This window comes from Thamnophis sirtalis, unplaced genomic scaffold, assembly GCF_051295495.1.
Source record: "Thamnophis sirtalis isolate CommonGarterSnake01/CBP01778 unplaced genomic scaffold, rThaSir2_p1.2 scaffold_6, whole genome shotgun sequence".
NCBI lineage: Eukaryota > Metazoa > Chordata > Lepidosauria > Squamata > Natricidae > Thamnophis > Thamnophis sirtalis.
The window spans coordinates 2,748,079-2,770,517 of NW_028261386.1; the positions used below are offsets into that span (position 1 = coordinate 2,748,079).

Here is a 22,439-nt window from a genome sequence, read left to right on the forward strand (position 1 = left end):
CCCAGAAGGACACTTCCTGTTTCTCCAAAATGATGCTGTTCTGACCGAGGCTTCCCGAGAGCATGAAGCAGACTCCTTGTCCCGATAAAAACCCCTTTTATTAATTGACAGTGAATTCTGCTCATTCACATCCAGCAAAGTCTTTCAAGGGAGGATTTACAGTCACAGACCTTATCTGGCTTGGAGAGCTGCCAGGCCGATAGCTGCAAAACTTGGCAAGGAGCCTCGGAGAGTCACGAACCAATTAAGTGAACTAATTGTCTCCTGCAAATTCCACTCCCCTTTCGCTCCTCTTTTATTTCCTCTGGGAGGGGCCATTCACCATCCACCTGTGGCTTTACTCCCAAGTCGACCCCTGTTCTTTAGCTCTTCCCTTCGTCTGGCCACTCTGCCCATGCGCACACTGGGAACAGGCCCCAGCTGTTCGTCTGCCTCACTGATGTCTGACTCCGAAGGCAGCTGATAACTCGCATACGGCTCTAGCCCCCTCTCTGCCTCCGACACGGAGCCCTCATCAGAGCCTTCCCCAGACTCCAGGACTGGCCCAGGTTCCTCCCCAACCTCCTCACTGTCCGAATCTGCTGCCAGCTGTGCTGGTGGGCAACAAGAGGTGCCATCGTTTTTTCCAACCCTGTCTTTGTGATGCCAGCTTGCAAACTATTTTAAGGAAAGCCACTGATGACAAGCGAGGAATAAGCAACAAAATTGTCCTGTCTATCTGGCAATGGGGAGATGCTCTGAAGTAAGTGTGGTGTGTGTGTGTGTGTGTGTGTGTCTGTGTGTGTGTGTTTCAGAAGCCAACTGGAGTAGCTTTTTGTCCTGAGCGAGAACCAGAAGCTGGGCTGCGGGAAGAATGACATAGAGCCCGGGAGCATCCAGCGTGTAACTGTGAACTAATCTCATTCCCAGCGAAGCACATAACTCGTTCCGTGTGCCCGGCACGCTTTCCATAGGCAGGTTGTGCAATGGCACACCCACGTGCCCGCATAGACACATTCAGACAGTGTGAATACTGCCTGAACATACTTCTGGCTGGCTGGACTCATTCCCAAATGAATCTCAGCCTGAAGTCGATCAAAACAAAGCAGCTCTCTGAACCATGGCTTAACGAAACAGGAATCAAACCCTGATGGGGTTGTTTTTTGCTTCATTGTGGCTTAGGGAAAGATTGGCTAGGAACACCTAATGTGCAATGCTGAAAGCAAAGTGTCAACCCCACCAGAGACGGGAAATTGGGCTGAAAAGGCTGTTTTCAGGTTTACTTTTCGTCAGCAAGCTCCTTCTGGTTGCAAATTTCTCCCAGGGCCCTTGGTTCCCAATGTTCTTCCATTATTAAATGCAAAAGATAAATTCATGCCTTTTTAATCATTCTAAGTTTAGTTAGAGGAACCTACCAGGTATATTGGCAGGTAAAAGTCAAAGTACAAGAGGCTAGAAACCTAACTGACAATTAACAATCACCCGGAAGCCTGGTTAGGACATTTACCAATTTTCTCCAAATTACTTTTCTTTTCTTTTTTTTATTGGGTTGATCATTCGCTATCCGCAAAGCCTGCCTCTGATGATGAATCCGGTTAAAAGAATTGTATTGCCGCTGCCTTTTTAAAAAAAAAAAAAAATCCTGATGCTATTTAGAATATTCTTTATCCTTTAAATAGTATTTACTTTTAATTGTTATTTTATGAGAGCTTACAGGAAGGTTTGCTGCCTTAATTTCTCTAGGCGAAAAGGCAGGGAGGGGGAAAAGATTCATATATACAAAAAAAAAAATTATGCAAATAATTTACCCAGAAACTTAGCATCGCTCCCGCCAAGTCCATCAACTTGGAGTTCCGCCTGCTAAACCATTCCCTTTTCCCAACTGTTCACCTATCATGGTTGAAGATTTTTAAAAGTAACACTGAGTAGGGTGTGGCTGATGGACTTTGTGTTCTTTGTTGGGGCAACTCTCAAAGACCGAAGTAAAGATCTGTTCCAAAAGGAAGAAAAAGAAGGGGGGGAGGGAAAGGAGAGCAAGTTTCCACAAATGGCACAAGTTTAAACAAACTTTTCTCCTATGGTCTCTCCTAACCTCAGAATTCGTCATTAAATGACATTTAACCCATTGCAAATACTGCCCATCCATTTCTCCTTGACAGGAAGTGATTCCTAGGAACCCATGATGTAATTATTAACCCAAAGAGGCAGAAGCTGAAGTTGGATGTGACAAACACACACACACACACAAACACACACACACACACACACACCCTCCCCCCTCCCCTACCCCAGTCCACGTTGACAAATTCTTTTGACAAGTCCTGTGGTTACAGGGAAGCTGGTTTCGTACTGAGTCATCTCTGTTCAAACAGTTTACTGGAAATGGAGGGGAGGGGGAATTTTCAAAGAAACCATGTGATGGCCAGACTAACCACAATCAGCAAAATGTTCAGGAGAAAGGAAAGAGAGAGAAAGAGAGAGAGCGAGGGTGGGAGGGAGGAGAGAAAGAACGTAGGGAGGAAGAAGGGAAAGAAAAAGATGGGAGAGAGAGAGAAGAAGGAAAAAGAAAGAAAGAAAGGAGGAAGGTGGGAAGGAAGGAAAGAGGAAGAAGAGAAAGAAAGAGAGCAATAATAAAGAGAGAAAGAACTAGTGGGGAAGAAGAAGAGAAAGAAAGATGGAGAAAGAGAAGAGAGGAAGAAGGAAAGAGAAAGAAAGGAGAGAGAAAGAGAGGCAGAAGTGAAAAAGCATAAAAGAAAGTGAGAGAAAGAAATAGGGAAGGAGGAGGTGAGAAGAGAGAGAGAAGGAAAGAGAAAAAAGAAAGAGGAGAGAGAGGAAGAAGTGAAAAAGAATAAGAGAGAGAGAGAGAAAAAGAAATAGGGAGGGAGGAAGTGAGAAGAGAAAGAAAGAAAGAAGAGGAGAGAGGAAGAAGTGAAAAAGCATGAAAGAGAAAGAAACGGAGGGAGGGAGAAGAGAAAGAGAGAGAAGGAAAGAGAAAGAAAGATAGAAAGAAAAAGAAAGAAGAAGAGAGAGACAGAAAGACTGGAGAGTGAGGAAGAAGAGAAAGTTGGGGAGATAGAGAAGAAAGAAAAAGAGAGGAAAGAAGGAAGGAAGAAGGGAGGGTGGGAAGGAGGTAGACTAAGTAAGTAAGCAAGTCAGTCCAGGCTCCCTGGATAAACCACTGCTCTGCAAAATCTTCAGTCCCTTTGAAGTTGAGGATGTGCCTTAACCCCTTTCAACAACTGTGTTTCTTCAAGGGAGACAACTGGGAGAAAGTCGTCAAAGGTCCTTGACTGGCCCACATGGAGCAATGGTCAGAGAGCACAGCCGCCTGGGAGCTGACCCCACAATCATCGGGCCAGTCTTGTCTCTGGAGCTGCCTCTGGCTCCCTTCAAGCAATCCCTGGCTTGGGCACATGTAAACTTTCTTCACTGGGGGATTAATGCACGTGACTGGCCGGCCAGCAGATCTGTGAGATTTAACTGATCGGGAGAGCTTTCTGGCTCACAGGTCTCAGGCGGCTTCCAGTAAGGTGTGATTCTCTCCAGAGACAGCAGGAAATCAAGAACACAGCTTCCCCTCCCCTCCCCCCCCCCCGAAAAGAACACACAACGATTGGTGCATAACTGGACCCAACACAGCCCGGCTCAGGCTCCTGTTCTCCAATGTGCACACCATTACATCAGGGCCATTATTCTTATGATTAAGCATTAATTTACATTCACGGGCTGGTCATTTGAACAGTCGCGCCACAAGACACTTCCATGGTCTTAGCCAGTTGAAGGCAATTCAACCGTTGAAATGTACGAAGAACGCTTGCAGGATTTGGGTTTGGCCAATCTAGAGAAAAGAAGGACTAGGGCAGTGGTGGGTTGCAGGCGGTACGCCCCGGTACAGGAGAACCAGAACCAGCCCGGAGCATCGGATACTGTTCTGGTACGGTGATCCGGAGGGCCCGCCCATCCGCCCATCCGCCCGAGCTTCTTACTGGTCTTTAGAGCCAAGGTGGCGCAGTGGTTAAATGCAGCACTGCAGGCTATTGCTAGATCAGCAGGTCAGCGGTTCAAATCTCACCGGCTCAGGGTTGACTCAGCCTTCCATCCTTCCGAGGTGGGTAAAATGAGGACCCAGATTGTTGGGGGCAATATGCTGACTCTCTGTAAACCGCTTAGAGAGGCCTGAAAGGCCTATGAAGCGGTATATAAGTCTACTGCTATTGCTATTGCTATTGCTTTTACGTCTTCTGCGCTTCCGCGCATGCTCATGGCGCATACAGGTCCTGTGCGACACGACGCTGAGCAGCTGGGGGGAACATGGGGGGGGGGGTGCAGCGCTTCCTTCGGCACCCTATTTTTGGCCCCGTGTTTGGTCCCAGGAGGCTTCAGTGAGGCTTACTAGGCACAAAACGAGCTCCCACAACTTGCGAAGGCGACCTGTTTCTCTGTTCTTTATACCAGTGTTTCTCAACCTTGGCAACTTTAAGTCCCGTGGACTTCAACTCCCAGAATCCCCCAGCCAGCATAGCTGGCTGGGGAATTCTGGGAGTTGAAGTCCACGGGACTTAAAATCGCCAAGGTTAAGAAACACTGCTTTATACAATACAATAGCAGAGTTGGAAGGGACCTTGGAGGTCTTCTAGTCCAAGGCAGCAATACCAGCGATGGCGAACATTTTTTGGCTCGTGTGCCATAAGCGGGGGGAGCGCAGGGGGGTCATGCGTGGATGTACCGCAGCCGTTATGCAATGTGCAACACCACGCGCATGCGCGCATGACAGGCTCTCCCGCCCCCTCCACTTTTTGCATGCTTTTTTCGCCCTCCCCAGGCTCCAGAGGCTTTATAGGAGCCTGGGGAGGGTGAAAACAGCCTCTCCCCTCCTGAGGCCCTCCGGAGGCTTCAGGAGCTTCCCTCAAGTCTCCGGAGCGCAAAAAAACGGACCTATGGGCAAACCGGAAGTTCGGGAACAGACTTCCGGTTTGCTCATAGGGCTGGTTTAAGCCCTCCGGAGCCTTCAGGGGCCTTATCAACCAAGTACCTTCTTAAAATATAAGATGTTCCAAGCAATGCAGTTTTTTTGCAGTTCCACTGGTGTTATTGCAGGAAGCTGCAATTTGTTGATGTATCTTGTAAAATTCTTGGACATGGTGCCAAGTGTCCCGATGACAATGGGTATCACTGTTGTTGTTGTTGTTATTATTATTATCAATAATAATGTGTCAGGTGCACCAGGAACCATTGCCATCACACTGTTTCTGTCATGCTTTTGTGCCGCGCATTCCTTACCTGTGCGCCTTCTGCGTGTTCTAGCATCTCCTCAAATTCCTGATACTCCTCGTCGTCCGGCTCGGCTCCGGACAGTCGAGCTGCTCTGGCCATGAAATATGGAGGCAGCTCCCCAATGGCTGTTCCAGCACCCTGGAGGAGGAAAATGCAGAAGGAGACAGGAGGGGGTCAAAAGAAAATCCTCATTTTCTTCTCCTCATACAGGTAGTCCTCGATCCATGGCCACAATTGAGCCCAAAATGTCTGTTGTTAAGTGAGATATAGGTTACGTGAGTTTTGCCCCATTTTAGGACCTTACCCTAGCTGTTAAGTGAAGCCCACCAGTTTACAAGTTAGTAACCTGGTTGTTAAAGTGAAACTGGCTTCCCCACAGACTTTGCTTGTCAAAAGGTCGCAAAAGGGGATCCCATGACCTTGGGACACTGCAATGGTCATAAGTATGAACCAGTTGCCAATCATATGAATTTGGATCACGTGATCAGGGAGGGGGGGCTACAAATGTCGTAACTGTGAAACACGGCCCTAAGTCACTTTTTTCGTTGCCTTGTAACTTTGAACAGTCACTAAATGAACTGCTGTAAATCGAAGACTACCTGTAATCTCCCCCCCCCCCAAGCTGTGAGTACATGGGGATGCTGCCGACGGTTGTTTTGTAAGTCGCTTTTTTTCAGTGCCGCTCTGATTTCAAACGGTCACCAAAACGAATAGTTGTAAATTGAGGAATACTTGTACAGCAGTAAGCAGGATGCAGTACAGTTTGGCTATGACGTTCAGAGCTGTTCAACAACTTCACCGCCGTGGGGAAGATTAATTAGAATAAGAACAGAATAGAATTTTTTTATTGGCCAAGTGTGGTTGGCCTCACAAGGAATTTGTCTTTGTCTAAAGGAAAATAAAACACCTGCATCAGGAATCATAAGATACAACACTTGGTGGTAGTCATAGGTTACTAATAAGTAATCAAATTATACTAGGAAACAAATAAAACAATATGAATGGTAAAAATACAAGCAACATGGTTATAGTCATAAGTGGGAAGAGGGAGGTACGAGGAAAGAAGTGAAGAAGAATAGTAATACCGTCTTAGTGGATAGTTTGACAGTGTTGTGGGGATTAGTTGTCTAGCAGAGGGATGGCATTCATGAAAAAACCGTCTTGTGTCTAGTTGTTCTGGTGTGCAATGCCCTATAACATCGGTTTGAGGATACGAGTTGAAACAATTTATGTCCAGAATGTGAGGGGTCTGTAGCTAGTAGTGGGTTTCAAATTTTTTTAGAACCTCTTCTGTAGGTGTGGCCTGCTTTGTGGGAGTGGCTTGCCAGCCATGTGACCAGGTGGGAGTGGCTTGCCAACCATGTGACTGGGTGGGTGTGGCCAACTTGTAAAATATGGTGAAACTCACTTAACAAAGCTCTTGCTTAGCAACCAAAATGTTGGCTCAGAAACTCTGGCATTTGAAGCAGGCAAGTCTAAAAGCTGTCAAGTTACAAGACCCTTGCACCCCTAACCCTTTAGGGGGAAAAAACCCCACGGGTGTTCAAACTTGACAGCTTTAAGACTTGTGGACTTCAACTCCCAGAATTCTTCCTCTCGCTCTTCATCTTGATGATGTGCGGACGGGCGGGGGGAGGGAGCTGGAACTGGTTTTAAACGCTACTGTAGATTTGTGGAACCTCTTCTATAGACGAGGTTAGAACTGGCAGGAACCCACCCCTGGTCTGTAGATATTTTCACAGCCCTCTTTCTGATTCGTGCAGTGTACAGGTCCTCAATGGAAGGCAGGTTGGTAGCCATTGTTTTTTCTGCAGTTCTGATTATCTGTTGAAGTCTGTGTCTGTCTTGTTGGGTTGCAGAACCAAACCAGACACTTACAGAGGTGCAGATGACAGAATCAATGATTCCTCTATAGGACAGAACCAGCAGTTCCAATTAATCTAATTAAACTAGATTAATTACCAGAAAAGAAGCAAAATCCGCTTATAGGAGAGACGTTTTAGTACCGGCACCGTTGATTTCTGCTACTGAAATCAGTAAGCTTTGGATTGTGCAAAACAGAAACCAGTTTATTTTTAGCATCCCGAAGAGGGTATAATTAGATTGAAACCGAGGTCGTTCAAACCATTCAATAAAGCTAGTCGTGTTTATCATCTTTGCGCCTTTATTTTTCCCCCTACTGAGCTCCGTGTGCGAGTGACTGACCGTACATAACCTCATCGGAAGTTTACTACAACCCCATGAACGTCAATTAAGCAAATACAGCATCGAAGCGAATTCCAACCTCGGGAGTTCAGCCGCAGACATGGAATTCTGACATCGGGTGCTGCCCGAATTTTGTAGACAAAAAAGCCATCGTCTATGTAATTGTCTCTGCCCTCTAAATCAATGTTTCTCAGTCTTAGCAAATGAAAGATGTGTGGACTTCAACTCCCAGAATTCCCCAGCCAGCCTTGTGGATATATAAACAATGATCCAACCCCACTCTCTTCCAACACTGATGACGTTACCTAGCTGGGTAAGGAAAACGTCTGCAAGAAAAGAATCAAGCTCCAAGAGCACCAAGGACACCACAGTCCTTTTCTTCTTCTTCCTCTTCTCTGCAAACCCCCCTCCCTTCTGTCACTGATGATGTTACTTAGTTGGGTAATGAAATGTCCCGCGGCTTGGCGCCTGCCCCCCCAGCTCCCGCGGCTTTCGGTATACCGCTAGGTTGGTGAGTGGCGCTCTGCCTGGCTAGAGAGAGGGATTGCTGGACAGCTGCTCTCTCAAGAGCGGGTTCCCGAAGACCCTGGCGCGGGGTTGGGAGGACGCGGGCACAGTCTCAGGGGCGAACGGCTGTGTTGCGCTGTCGCAGCAGCGCAACATAGCAGCCATGAGGTGACCACATTCGCTGCCTCCTGCACTCCCAAAACAATAAGCCCCCCCCCCAATAATAAGGCCAAGGCCATTGTCAGGTTTGCGAAACATGCCCTAATTGCCAGCCATATTTGGAGGGGGGGTGTCAAAAGAAAATAAGACCCTGCCTTATTTTCGGGAAAGACAGTTTTTGAATCCCATCACTGATTTGGATTTCGGACAAGGTCAGCACCAAACCTTCTCTGAATCAGATTGCTGAGATCAGGAACAACAGGAAATTATCCCCAGCCAGGCTGCAAATTTGCTTCTGCGAGGTGGGAGAAACAATTATTTTTATTATTATTATTTTTTCACCCTGGGGCCAAAACCAGCCCACGTCACCCTTGGCGGTCAAACCACAACTCGGGGGGCGGGGGGGAGGGAGGAGTGACATACAGGCAGAAATCAGCACTGGCCATCTGGCTAATCAAAGGTTAACGGAAGAGGAAGTTTGGCATGGATTCAAGCAGCTCCTTTAAAATTGCAGGAAAGGTGTAACAAACAACCGGGCAGCTGTCCGGAGGAGGAGGGACGCACCTCGGCGGCCGGCAGGTGTCTTCCCTCCAGCTGACCCATTCTGTTTATAAGTGCCCCTTTTCAAGCTGCTCTTTAGCTGTTGAGTTTCCCTTTGTTTTCTTGGCAGCTGCTGGAGAACCATTGTGCTCCTTTGTGTTTGCTTGCAAAATCATCTGGGCTAGAATAGAATGGAATAACAGAGTTGGAAGGGACCTTGGAGGTCTTCTAGTCCAACCCCCTGCTCAGGCAGAACACTTTATAGGTTTTATAACTATACCATTTTAGACAAATGATTAGCCGATATCTACTTCAAAGCTTCCAGTCTTGGAGAATTCACAACTTCTGGAGGCAAGTTGTTCCACTGATTAATTGTTCTCACTGTCAGGAAATTTCTCCTTAGTTCTAAGTTGCTTCTCCCCTTGATTAGTTTCCACCCATTGCTTGTGGTTCTGCCATCAGGTGCCTTGGAAAATAGCTTGACTCCCTCTTCTTTGTGGCAGCCCCTGAGATATTAGAAGACTGCTATCATGTCTTCCTTAGTCCTTCTTTTCATTAAACTAGACATACCCAGTTCCTGCAACCGTTCTTCATGTTTTATCCTCCAGTCCCTCAATCATCTTTGTTGCTCTTCTCTGCACTCTTTCTAGAGTCTCCACATATTTTTTTACATCGTGGCGACCAAAACTGGATGCAAATATTCCAAGTGTGGCCTTACCAAGAGCCGAGGTGGCGCAGTGGTTAGGGTGCAGTACTGCAGGCTACTTCAGCTGACTGCTGTCTGCAGTTCGGCGGTTCAAATCTCACCGGCTCAGGGTTGACTCAGCCTTCCATCCTTCCGAGGTGGGTAAAATGAGGACCCGGATTGTTGTTGGGGGCGATATGCTGACTCTGTAAACCGCTTAGAGAGGGCTGAAAGCCCTATGAAGCGGTATATAAGTCTAACTGCTATTGCTATTGCTATTGCCTTATAAAGTGGTATTAACCCTTCATGTGATCTCGATTCTATCTCTCTGTTTAGGCAGCCTAGAACTGGGTTGGCTTGTTTGGCATCTGCAGCATACGGCTGGCTCATGTGATGTGGGAGACCAACCCACCCACCCCCCAAAAAACCAGGAAGAAGGAAAGGTAAGAGGGATGGAGGGAAAATCCAAGGCCTTATAAAGTGGTATTAACACTTCACATGAGCTTGATTCTATCCCTCTGTTGATGCAGCCTAAAACTATTTTGATTTACACACATTTGCCTCTCCCTGCGCTGTTCAAAAACACTTCCACCGCATACATCCTGGTGGTTTATCTTCTTGTTATGACTGACCCGCATGGGGGAGGGGGCGATACGGAGAAAGCCCTCGGCTCTGAAAAATGGAAATTCCTGTTTGAATGAGAAAACCAACAAGGAGGAGGCGCAGAGCTGAAACCACTGATTCAAAAGTTTGAAAATGGGGTTGGGGTGGGGGGAAGATTTCTGAGCCATGAGGACCATCTCTTTAGGCTGTCCAAGAGATGCTTTTCAAAAGGCAACTGGAGTTTCTTGGGGGGGGGGTTCCCCCTTGAAAACATTTTGCTTCTCATCCAAGACCAGGAGAGAGACATGATAGCAGTGTTCCAATATTTGAGGGGCTGCCATAGAGATGGAGGTCAAGCTATTTTTCCAAAGCACCTGAAGTCCAGACAAGGAGTAATAGATGGAAACTGACCAAGGAGAGATTCAACCTCCTTGAAAGAGTGCAGAAAAGAGCAACAAAGAGGATTATGTGACTGGAGGCTTAAACATATGCGTGAAGTGTTAATACCATTTTATAATGCCTTGGTAAGGCGACACTTGGAATACGGCATTCAGTTTTGGTCACCATGATGTAGAAAAGATGTGGAGACTCTAGAAAGAGTGCAGAGAAGAGCAACAAGGATGATTAGGGGACTGGAGGCTAAAACATATGAAGAACAGTTGCAGGAACTGGGAATGTCTAGTTTAATAGAAAGAAGGACTAGGGGAGACATGATAGCAGTCTTCCAATATCTCAGGGGTTGCCACAAAGAAGAGGGAGTCAAACTATTCTCCAAGGCACCTGAGGATAGAACAAGAAGCAATGGGTGGAAACTAATCAAGGCGAGAAGCAACTTAGAACTGAGGAGAAATTTCCTGACAGTGAGAACAATTAATCAATGGAACAGAAGTTGCCTCGAGATGTGGTGGATGCTTCAGCACTGGAAGTCTTTAAGAAGATGTTGGATAGCCATTTGTCTGAAACGGTATAGGGTTTCCTGCCTAGGCAGGGAGTTGGACTAGAAGACCTCCAAGGTCCCTTCCAACTCTGCTATTGTATTGTATTAAGGACTAGGGGAGACATGATAGCAGTCTTCCAATATCTTAGATAGATTCTATCTGAGTCTTTGAGAAGACGTTTAAGATTCAGAATAATGGAGTTGGAAGGGACCTTGGAGGTCTTCTAGTCCAACCCTCTGCTCAGGCAAGAAACCCTCTACCATTTCAGACAAATGGTTGTCCAATTTCTTCTTTAAAACTTCCAGTGTTTGGAGCATTCAATACTGGGGCTGGGCATGTCTAGTTTAATGAAAAGAAGGACTAGGGGAGAAAAGATAGCAATCTTCCAATAATCATAGATAGATAGATAGATAGATAGATAGATAGATAGATAGATAGATAGATAGATAGATAGATAGACAGACAGACAGACAGACAGACAGACAGATTCTGAATCACTGAGTCCTTGAGAAGTCTTTCAAGATTTAGAATAATGGAGGTGGAAGGGACTTTGGAGGTCTTCTAGTCCAACTCCCTGCCTAGGCAGGAAATCCTACACCATTTCAGACATAATGCCTGGAGGCAGTGAACAGACCTGACCATGAGAATGCCATATTTTGGGAATCCCTGTGGGGCCTGCTCTACCTGAAAGAGCTGAGAAGAGGGAGGAGATCATTCTAAGCAGATGTCCACGTAAGAGAAGTGGAGGGAAATAATACACCCCGAATTGACGAGAAGTAAAGCGCCACCTGCTCAAAAAGGCCCATCGCCCATCCAGGCATATCTTCATGAATTGGCCACACAGCCCACAAGCCAGGAGTAGATGCACCGCAGAATAGTCCCCTTAGGAGGAAGTGGCATCGGGTGACTTCAAAGCAAGCCAGCCGGGCTGCATGGTGCAGGGGAGGGGGAAGCTTCAACATGGCTGGGGGACAAGCGGGGGGGGGGGAGGAGGGGGGAAGGTAGGTATCAGCGTGTCGGACCATTTGCTAGTCTTCACGTGGGTTTGAGAGAAAAAAGTTCAGATCAGAAACAGGTTGAATGAAAGTTGAAACCGAGGCGAACTTGCCCACATCAGAAGCAGGTGCAAATCTACAGTTACACACTTATGTGCTGCGACAAGTCGGTTCCCCCACCGCCACCACTCACATATGCACACACAAAACATTGTGGTCTGGCTCTAAGAGAGTATTTTACAAATAGCACAAACAGAAATACCGTATTTTTCGGAGTATAAGATGCACTAGAGTATAAGACGCACCAAGGTTTTGAAGAGGCAAATTTTTAAAAAATGTAGGTAGGTAGATAGAGGGATAAAGAGGGAGAGAGAGAGAGAAATACAGTAGGGAGGGAGGGAGGGAGGGAGATAGAGAGAAAAGGTAGCTAGGTACATAAAGGGATAGAAAGAGAGAGAGAAATAGAGAAATGCAGTAGGGAGGGAGAGAGAGAGAAAGTGTAGGTAGGTAGATAGAGGGATAGAAAGATGGAGAAATAGAGAGAGAGGGAGAGAAATACAGTAGATAGGTAGGGAGAGAGAGAGCAGGTAGGTAGGTAGGTAGAAGGATAGAGAGAGAGAGAAATAGAGGGGGAGAGAAATACAGTAGATAGGTAGGGAGAGAGAGAGAGTAGGTAGGTAGGTAGGTAAATAGAAGGGGGGGGGGACAAAAATGAGCAAAAACCGGCCTGTTTTTTGCAAAAATGAGCCCATTTTTCTTCAAAAAATTGCATGGGTAGCCTCATGGAGGCTTATAGAGTGCTGCTGGGGGCTAGGAGGGGGCAAAAAAGGCTCATTTTTGACTCATTTCTGCCTTCCCCAGCCCCCAGAAGCTCTCTAAAAACCTCCATAAGAGTATGCACGGCCATTATGTTGAAGAGGGCGGGGTTTCAGGAGGCAAAAAATGCTGTATTAAATGTATAAGACGCACCCCGATTTTCAGGCTCTTTTTTGAGGAAAAAAGGTGCGTCTTGTACTCTGAAAAATATGATAAATGTAATTTTACAAAATGTAAAAGAGCACAGAAAAAGTCCCAATAACTTTGAGGCCTCATGGCCATTGCAGGAAACAATCACATCCTTAATAAAAGCAAAACAACATTGGGATTTCCATAGGAATGTTTTTGTTTGTATCCTTCATTATTTCTTTACAAACAACCCAATGCAGTGAACCTAGCCAAAACAACTTCCGCTTCCTATTTTCCCCACCACTAGAATTTACTGCCTCCCAGTGATTGGAGCAAAGTCACCCAGCTGGCTTTCATGGCTAAGGCCATGACTAGAACTCATGGTCTCTTGCGTTCTAGCTTGGTGCTTTAACCACTAGGAATCAGCCAAGATTATATTCCCACAAATGATGTAAGCCCTACCCTTCTTGAATTCCATTGAAGTTATGATGACTGAACCCCAAATAATAGGAGTGAACTTCAGCTGCTTACCCCGTTTCCCTGAAAATAAGACCTCCCCGGATAATGAGCCCAATTGGGCTTTTGAGCACATGCGCTAAAATAATAAGCCCTCCCTCCGAAACTAAGCCCTTCCCTGAAAATATTGCAACAAAGCAGCAGCCAGGAGGTGACTACGCTCGCTGCACCTCAAAAATAATAAGAGCTCTCCAAAAATAAGGCCAAGCGCTTATTTTGGGGTGGGGGAGCCTTTCGGGGAAACACGGTAGCAACAGGGCTGCGTTTACGGCAATTTGCAAATCCTGCCCCCATCAAGTCACATAACAATGTTTTACGATGGTTTTACTGAAAATTGGCACATCCTTCCATTTTCAACCAAACTGCCCCTATGGCAAACCACTGGTTCCCATAAAACCTGCTGTAAAACAGGTCACAAAATAATCCATTTTATGACTGTCATGACTTATGACTATGATGAGCCTGCTCAATTATGGTTGTAAGTTGAGGACTAGCCAGGTAAAAAATCTGATTGATTCTCTGCAGAGTGTGCAAAAGGAACACAGCCTTGCAGCGAGAGGGGCGGCACTCAAATTTAATAAATAGAGGTGGTCCTCGACTTAGTCCGTTTAGTGACCGTTCACAGTTACAATGGCACTGAAAAAGTGACTTGTGACAGCTTTTCACACTTACGACCATTGCAGTATCCCCATAGTCACGTGATCAGATGCTTGGCAACTGATTCGTATTTGTGATGGTTGCAATTTCCCGGGGTCGTGTGGTCCCCTTTTGCAACCTTCTGACAAGTCGAGGGAGAAGCCCGATTCATTTAACAACGGTGCTGCTAACCGAACAACCCCAGTGACGCACTTAACAGTTGCGGCAAGGAAGCTCGTCAAATAAATGGGGCAAAACTCATTTAAACAAGCGTCTCACTTAGCAACAGAAATGTTGCTCTCAATCGAGGTCGTAAGTTGAGGACTCCCTGTACACGAAATCCCACTTTAAAGTTCGCTTCACAAATATCTCGCTTAGCAACGTACATTTTTGGGCTCAACGGAAGTCTTTTGCAAATTGAAATAAGAAAGGAAACCCCTGTCCCTTCTCTTTGATTTAATCCAGCTTCCTTCAGGCTGATTGGGGATTCTGGAAAAAACATGCTTTCCTAGCACATTTGGGAATGTTAACTTGCTGGCGGGGGGCGGGGGGGGGGATGATTATTATTTTTTGATTAAGCAAAAAATGTCACGCCGTGGCTGGCTCAACAGGATTGATGGGGGGAATTCTGCCCGGCGAAGAGGAAGCTGCCCCTTCTTAGCAACGTTTATTTTTGAGGGAAGACAAAAGAAATGAATACAAATGGGTGGACAGCTGACAGCTTGCTGGAAAGAAAGAAGCTGGAAAAGCCAGCCAGAAAACCGACTTACTTCTTCCTGGCCAAGCAATTAATTTGCAGCAGCTTCTTGGGTTTTGGTGATGTCATTTATTAAGGGAAAACAAATGTGTTTTCCACTGTAAAAAAAGAAAAGAAAAGAAAAGAGGGAAGTCTTTGTTTTGGCTTAGCGTTGCTAGCAGAAGGGAAAAATAAAAACGCTTTGCACTAGAAATGAACTTTCCCTGAATTCGTCCGGTCACATGCCGTGAGCTTGCAAAAACAGAATGCGTGCAGAGCACATGATGCCATGTGAAACAGATGCCCAGCTAGAGCATTTATCAAAGAGTTGAAGGCTGCAGCTGTCTAAATTTGCACGCACTCTTATAACCTGCCTGTTCATCATCACCTGGGCTCAGGTGCTCCTAGGTCCATGATGGCGAACCTGTGGCATGCAGAGTCCTCTCTGCGGGCACACCCATTGCCCCAGCCCAGCTCCACTATGCATGCGTGTGCACCTCCCGCCGACCAGATGGTCTTCGGGTCTCTGATGCGCATGCGCGGGGGGCAGGGTGGATGCATGGGCAACATGCGCACATGTGGGGGGTTGCATGTGCGGGATGGGGCTCACATTGAATTTTGGGGGACATGCATGTGCGCCCCCCCATTTTGGGGCTAGAAGGCCTTCTGCACCAACCTTGGAGCCAAAATGGGGTGCAAGGGTCAGGGGGCATGCATGGGGCATGTGTGCGCATCAGTGGGGGGATTCACCACCAGTTCTGTGGGCGTGGCTTGGTGGGCGTGGCAGGGGAAGGATACTGCAAAATCTCCATTCCCTCCCCACTCCAGGGGAAGGATACAGCAAAATCTCCATTTCCTCCCCACTCCAGGGGAAGGATACAGCAAAATCTCCATTTCCCCCCTACTCCAGGGGAAGGATACAGCAAAATCTCCATTTCCTCCCCACTCCAGGGGAAGGATACTGCAAAATCCCCATTTCCTCCCCACTCCAGGGGAAGGATACAGCAAAATCTCCATTTCCCCCCTACTCCAGGGGAAGGATACTGCAAAATCTCCATTCTCTTCCCACTCCAGGAGAAGGATACTGCAAAATCTCCATTCCCTCCCCACTCCAGGGAAAGGATACTGCAAAATCTCAATTCCCTTCCCACTCCAGGAGAAGGATACTGCAAAATCCCCATTTCCTCCCCACTCCAGGGGAAGGATACTGCAAAATCTCCATTCTCTTCCCACTCCAGGGAAAGGATACTGCAAAATCCCCATTTCCTCCCCACTCCAGGAGAAGGATACTGCAAAATCTCCATTCCCTCCCCACTCCAGGGGAAGGATACTGCAAAATCTCCATTCTCTTCCCACTCCAGGGAAAGGATACTGCAAAATCTTCATTCTCTTCCCACTCCAGGGGAAGGATACTACAAAATCTCCATTCCCTCCCCACTCCAGGGAAAGCATACTGCAAAATCTCCATTCTCTTCCTACTCCAGGGAAAGGATACTGCAAAATCTCCATTCCCTTCCCACTCCAGGGAAAGGATACTGCAAAATCTCCATTCCCTCTCCACTCCAGGGAAAGGATACTGCAAAATCTCCATTCCCTTCCCACTCCAGAAGGATACTGTGAAATCCCCATTTCCTCCCCACTCCAGAAGAAGGATACTGCAAAATCTCTATTCCCTCCCCACTCCAGGGGAAGGATACTGCAAAATCTCCATTCTCTTCCCACTGCAGGGGAAGGATACTGCAAAATCTCCATTCTCTTCCCACTCCAGGGAAAGGATACTGCAAATCTCCATTCCCTCCCCAATCCAGGGGAAGCATACCGCAAAATCTCCATTCCCCCTACGCCCACCCTCCCACCCATCCATCTATCTCTTTACCCAGAGGGCTGTTTATTTGTGGGGTCCTTGGTGCTCTCTGAGCTTAGTTGTTTTCTTGCAGACATTTCATTACCAAACTAGGTAATACCATCAGTGCAATAGCACTCAGGTACTGATGTTGTTACCTAGTTCGGTAATGAAATGTCTGCAAGAGAACCACCCAGCTCAAAGAGCACCAAGGACCAATCCTGAACTATAAATGTTCTATAGGTAGTAGACTTGACTTACAACCACAATGGAGTCCCAAATCTCTGTTGCTTAGCGAGACATTTGTAAAGTGATTTTTGCTCCATTTTACGACCTCTCTTGCCACAGTTGTTAAGTGAATCACTGGGGTTGTTCAATTAGTAACACGGCTGTTAAGTGAATCTGGCTTTGCTGGTGAGAAGGCCACAGAAGGTATTTGCATAACCCCAGGGCATTGCACCCGTCATAAATATGATATTAAATTTTTAAAGACTCCCAAACAGAGTCAGTTTCTTTAAAAAAATTCTTCTCAAGGAAAAAAAAAGGATGACATCAACTTTATTTCTGAAGAAAAAGGAGCTTCAGAATCCTTCTGTTTGCATCTTGTTAGTTGTCTGTTGTCAATTTTTAAAAATTAATTCTGGGGAAGTTGTTTTGAAAATGTGCTTGCCCTCATCCCTTTTCCAGACATTAAACAGAGCCCCAGCTGCAGCTTCTGAGTCACCGTGACTAATCCAACTCACTCTTTCAGCAGAGTGTGTGTGTGTTGTGCAGTACAACAAAAATTGCTCTGAGCATACGCAGAAGGCAAAGATAAGATGGCGCCGCCGAGGGAACCAGTTCGGGAGCATGGCGGGTCTGCGTCACGACCCAGGCTGCAAAGGTACTATCGGTTGAGCCAAACCGGTAGGAACCCACCTCTGATGTGTGTGTGTATGTGAGCATGCGCATATATATATATATACACATACATGTATGTATGCATATATAAACATACACACACATGTATGTATGCATGTGTATATGTATATCTATATGTATAAAGGTAAAGGTTCCCCTCCCACATATGTGCCAGTTGTTCCCGGCTCTAGGGGGGGCATTCTCCCAAACCCTCTGCGTGCCCCGTTTTTGCAAGAAACGGGACACATGGGGCGGGGTTTCGGGAGCCCCAAAATTGGCTGTATTCGGTGTGTAAGAGGCATCGAGATTTCCATCCTCAAGTGCGTCTTATACTCCATAAAGTACGGTAATCGATGAATAAGCCTGTTCTTACTGCTGTACGGTAGCGAGAACCACAACAGTGTGCCTGTTGGATGGATGTGAGTACACATGCGTTTGCGTTGCCGGCTTCTCCAGTTTGAACTCTAATGAGGACAAAGGGGGGGGGGAACATCCAGAGGGGTCATTTGTCAGAGACTTTCACTAACGGGAAAGAAGCAAAGGGGGGGGGGGGAGGTTAAGGCTCGGTAAACAAAGCCAAGGAGAAAACATGTTGTGACATCAGATAACGAGAGAGATTACCTCCCCCCGCCCCCCGGGGAAGCACAAGTCATACGACACTTCTCCGGTAGCAGCCGAAAACATTGGTAGCTCTTTTTATTATTATTTTTCTTGGAAGACGTCTCATGTGCTCGGCTGGCCCCACAGAGGAGGAGGAGGCTCCCGAGAAATGGGAGAAAATATTCCCAAACTGCTGTTCCTATTTTGGCGGCTGCCTTCCTTCCTTCTTTCGGCGGCCGTGAAGCAGGAGTGAATGGCAGTGTCTGTTGTGGTGGCTCTTGGTTAAGAGGCCACAAATCAACACATCTTCAAACCGTGCGCGATGGGACCGCGACATTGGCGCGGCCACAGTGCAAGGAACACGGGAGGTCCTCAATTTACGGCGCCAGCTGCGTCCAAAATTGCTGCGGCTAAGCTTTGACTCAAATGTGCACCTTTCTTTCTAAGTGGTAAAAAACAATTCAGTACAGGTAGACGCAATGAGAATATATCTGCTGCAACATCCCGCATTGGCGACAGGAAGGGCATCAAGCCAGTAAACATTCAGCTCAATTCAGTTGCTGCGACTCCGCCTCACGAGGGATGACGGGGTCATTAACTGTCGACTAGTCCTATGACTTAAGACCACAATTGAGCCCAAAATTTCTGTGGCTAAACGAGAAAGTTGTGAAGCGGATTTCGTTCCATTTTATGACTTTTCTTGCCACAGTTTTGTTAAGTGAACCACTGCAGTTGTTAAGTTAGGAACACAGTTGTTAAGTGAATCTGGCTTTCCTGTTGTTGCAAAAGGGGATCGCATGACTCGGGACACTGCAATCCGTCATAAATGTGAGTTAGTCGCCAAGTGTCTGAATTTTGATCATGTGACCATGGGAATGCTGTAATGGTTGTAAATGTGAAAGATGTCAATCTTTTCAAGTGGCGTTGTAACTTCACATAAAGAATTACAACAGAATAACAGATTTGGAAAGGACCTTGGAGGTCTTCTAGTCCAACCCCCTGCCTAGGCAGGAAACCCTATATCGTTTCAGACAAATGACTATCCAACATCTTAAAGACTTCCAGTGTTGGGGCATTCACAACTTCTGGGGGCAAGTAGTTTCACTGATTAATTGTTCTCACTGTCAGGAAATTTCTCCTCAGTTCTAAGTTGCTTCTCTCCTTGATTAGTTTCCACCCATTGCTTCTTGTTCTACCCTCAGGTCCCTTGGAGAATAGTTTGACTCCCTCTTCTTTGTGGCAACCCTGAGATATTGGAAGACTGCTATCATGTCTCCTCTGGTCCTTCTTTTCATTAAACTAGACCTACCCAGTTCCTGCAACCATTCTTCATATGGTCACTAAATGAACCGTTGTAAGTCGAGGATTACCTGTACATCCAAATATATGATAAATTTACACACTGAGTTTCAGTGCCCACATAATGACCCATTTAGAGTTAAATTTGTGGGCATGATCTTGCTGACCCCCTTCCAACGTCTGGGATCTCACTCGGTCTCCACAAATCCAGAGACTAATGTGGTAGTGGCTGAAACTCAGCGGCCATTTAATGCAAAGACCTCTAAGACCAATTTATCTGTGGACTAGGAGAGCTGGTTGAACCTCAGTATGATGGAGTGTTGTCTGGGATGCCAAGAGGGAGGAGCCACATTCCAAAGGAGCCAGAGACAGTACAGTTCAGGTGTCCCAAAGGTGCTTTTTCAAGAGGCAACAGGACTTTCTTGGTTTTTCCTTAAAGACATTCCGCTTCTCAACCAAGAAGCTTCTCCAGTTCTTTGGCTTCTTGGATCTTTGCTTCTCATCCGCTTCTTCAGTTTTTCAGCTTCTTGGACGATCGTTTCTCATCCAAGAAGCTTCTTCAGCTTTTTGGATCATTGCTTCTCATCCACTTCTTCAGTTCTTCAGCTTCTTGGATGAACTCATCCCAGAAGCTTCTTTATTTCTTCGGCTTCTTGGATAATCGCTTCTCATCCAAGAAGATTCTTCAGCTTCTTGGATCTTTGCTTCTCATCCGCTTCTTCAGTTTTTCAGCTTCTTGGACGATCGTTTCTCATCCAAGTAGCTTCTTCAGTTTTTCAGCTTCTTGGACGATCGTTTCTCATCCAAGAAGATTCTTCAGCTTCTTGGATCATTGCTTCTCATCCACTTCTTCAGTTCTTCAGCTTCTTGGATGATCTCATCCCAGAAGCTTCTTCATTTCTTCGGCTTCTTGGATGATCGCTTCTCATCCAAGAAGATTCTTCAGCTTCTTGGATCGTTGTTTCTCCTCCACTTCTTCAGTTCTTCAGCTTCTTGGATGATCTCATCCCAGAAGCTTCTTCAGTTCTTCGGCTTCTTGGATGATCTCTTCTCATCCAAGAAGATTCTTCAGCTTCTTGGATCATTGCTTCTCATCCACTTCTTCAGTTCTTCAGCTTCTTGTATGATCTCTTCTCATCAAGAAGCTCAGTTCTTCAACTTCTTGGATAATTTGATCCCAGTTCTTCAGCTTCTTGTACAATTGTTTCTCCTCCAAGAAGCTTCTTCAGCTTTTTGGATCATTGCTTCTCATCCATTTCTTCAGTTCTTCAGTTTCTTGGATGATTGCTTCTCATCCCAGAAGATTCTTCAATTCTTCAGCTCCTTGGATCATTGTTTCTCCTCCGCTTCTTCAATTCTTCACCTTCTTGGATGATCTCATCCCAGAAGCTTCTGGGGAAGGCTTGGACGAGGGCTCTGTGTCAGAGAGAGACGGGCCTGTGGCTGTCTGACAGTTATCAGGTGCCTACGGAGCTAGACAGCAGTGAGGCAGAGGAACAGCTGGAGCCTGTTCCCAGTGTGCGCATGTGCACAGCTGCCAGAAGAAAAGAACAACTCAGAATCAGGGTCGGATTGGGAGTAAAGCCACAGGTGGACGGTGAATGGCCCCTCCCAGAGGAAATTAAAGAGGAGCGAAAGGGGAGTGGGCTTTTGCAGGAAACAATCCATTCATTTGTTTGTTTGTTCCTTTGTTTCAGGAGTGGGAAGATCTGTTGGTGAATCTCAGAGACTCTGTGCCCAGTCTTGCCTCGCACTGCACAGCGTTTGGAAAATATTTACATGGCAGCTTTCCAAGCTAGATAAGGTCTGTGGCCATAAATTCACCTTTGGGAGACTGTTTTCCAGGCGCTTGCTGAATGTGAATGAGAGGAATTCACATTCGTTTAATATAAGGGTTTTTGTTGAGATCAGGAATCTGCTTCGTGGTTTTTGGGGAAGCCGAGGTCAGAACACCCACCATTTTTATGAGCACGCTGACCCCAACCATTGATGCAATGTAAGCAAATTCTATAGCACAAGCATCTTCAAACTTGATTACTAATTGTGTGTGTGTATGTGTGTGTGTGGTGTGTGTTCCTCAGCCTGGCTGAGGAATTCTGGGAGTTGAAGTCCACTAGTCATAACGTTCCCAAGGTGGGAGATCCCTGCTATAGCACAAGTACTTTATGCCACAATTTATGCCTCTCTTACCACATGCAGGCTTCCAGCCTGACTTTGGACATGATGGTCCATAACGAAATGGATCCCTGCACTCCCTCTTTGTCGGGGCACATAATCTGATCCGGGTAGGGCGGTTCGGGAAAATTCACTGAGTTACATTCGTACGCCGCGAGTGTCACTGACGCTATATGTGGGCCCTGCAGAGGGGAAAAAAGAAGGCAGAATTCAACAATCGGTGGCAATCCATTTCATTTGCCGTAAACAAACAATAAAGGAGAATATTTGTAGCTCAGGAGTCTTTCGTGCTCTCTGAGCTTGTTTTCTTGCAGACGTTTCATTGCCCAACTAGGTAACAGCATCAATAGCTATTAACAGCATCTATAGACTAGCTGTATACGGCGCATGGTGGTGCAGTGGTTAGCAATAGCACTTATATACCGCTTTAAGGTGCTATACATCCCTCTCTAAGCAGTTTACAGTCAGCCTGTTGCCCCCAACAATTGGGGTCCTCATTTTACCGACCTTGGAAGGATGGAAGGCTGAGTCAACCTTGAGCCTGGTGAGACTGGAACTGCCAAATTGCAGGCAGTCAGCAGTCTGCAGAAATAGCCTGCAGTACTGCACTCTGACCACTGCGCCACCATGGCTCATTAGAATGCAGTACGGCAGGCTAATTCTGCTGATTGCCAGCAGTTCGATTCTCACCAGCTCAAGGTTGACTCAGCCTTCCATCCCTTTAGAAGTTGGTAAAACGAGGACCCAGATTTTTGGGGGCAAGAGGCTGATTCTATAAAACGGCTTAGAGAAGGCTGTAAAGCACTATGAAATGCTATTGCTATGCAAAAGAGACAATCAACTACCCAAAAAGGGAAGAAGCAATCCGCACCCAGACCAGCATAGATTTACTCCAAGTTTAAAA

The 22,439-nt window shown here is 46.5% G+C and overlaps 1 protein-coding gene across 3 annotated transcripts in view; it reads right to left on the reverse strand.

The window, feature by feature from the left end:
* The window catches only part of VMP1 (vacuole membrane protein 1), a 150,007-nt gene that overhangs the window by 58,054 nt on the left and 69,514 nt on the right, over window positions 1-22,439 (reverse strand). For all 3 annotated transcript variants that reach the window (XM_087717105.1, XM_087717107.1, XM_087717106.1), the window contains 2 exons: window positions 21,550-21,717; window positions 5,260-5,391 (listed from right to left, as the gene is read on the reverse strand). In XM_087717105.1, the coding sequence (XP_087573231.1) occupies window positions 5,260-5,391; window positions 21,550-21,717 (300 nt within the window). The remainder of the gene's footprint in view (window positions 1-5,259; window positions 5,392-21,549; window positions 21,718-22,439) is intronic.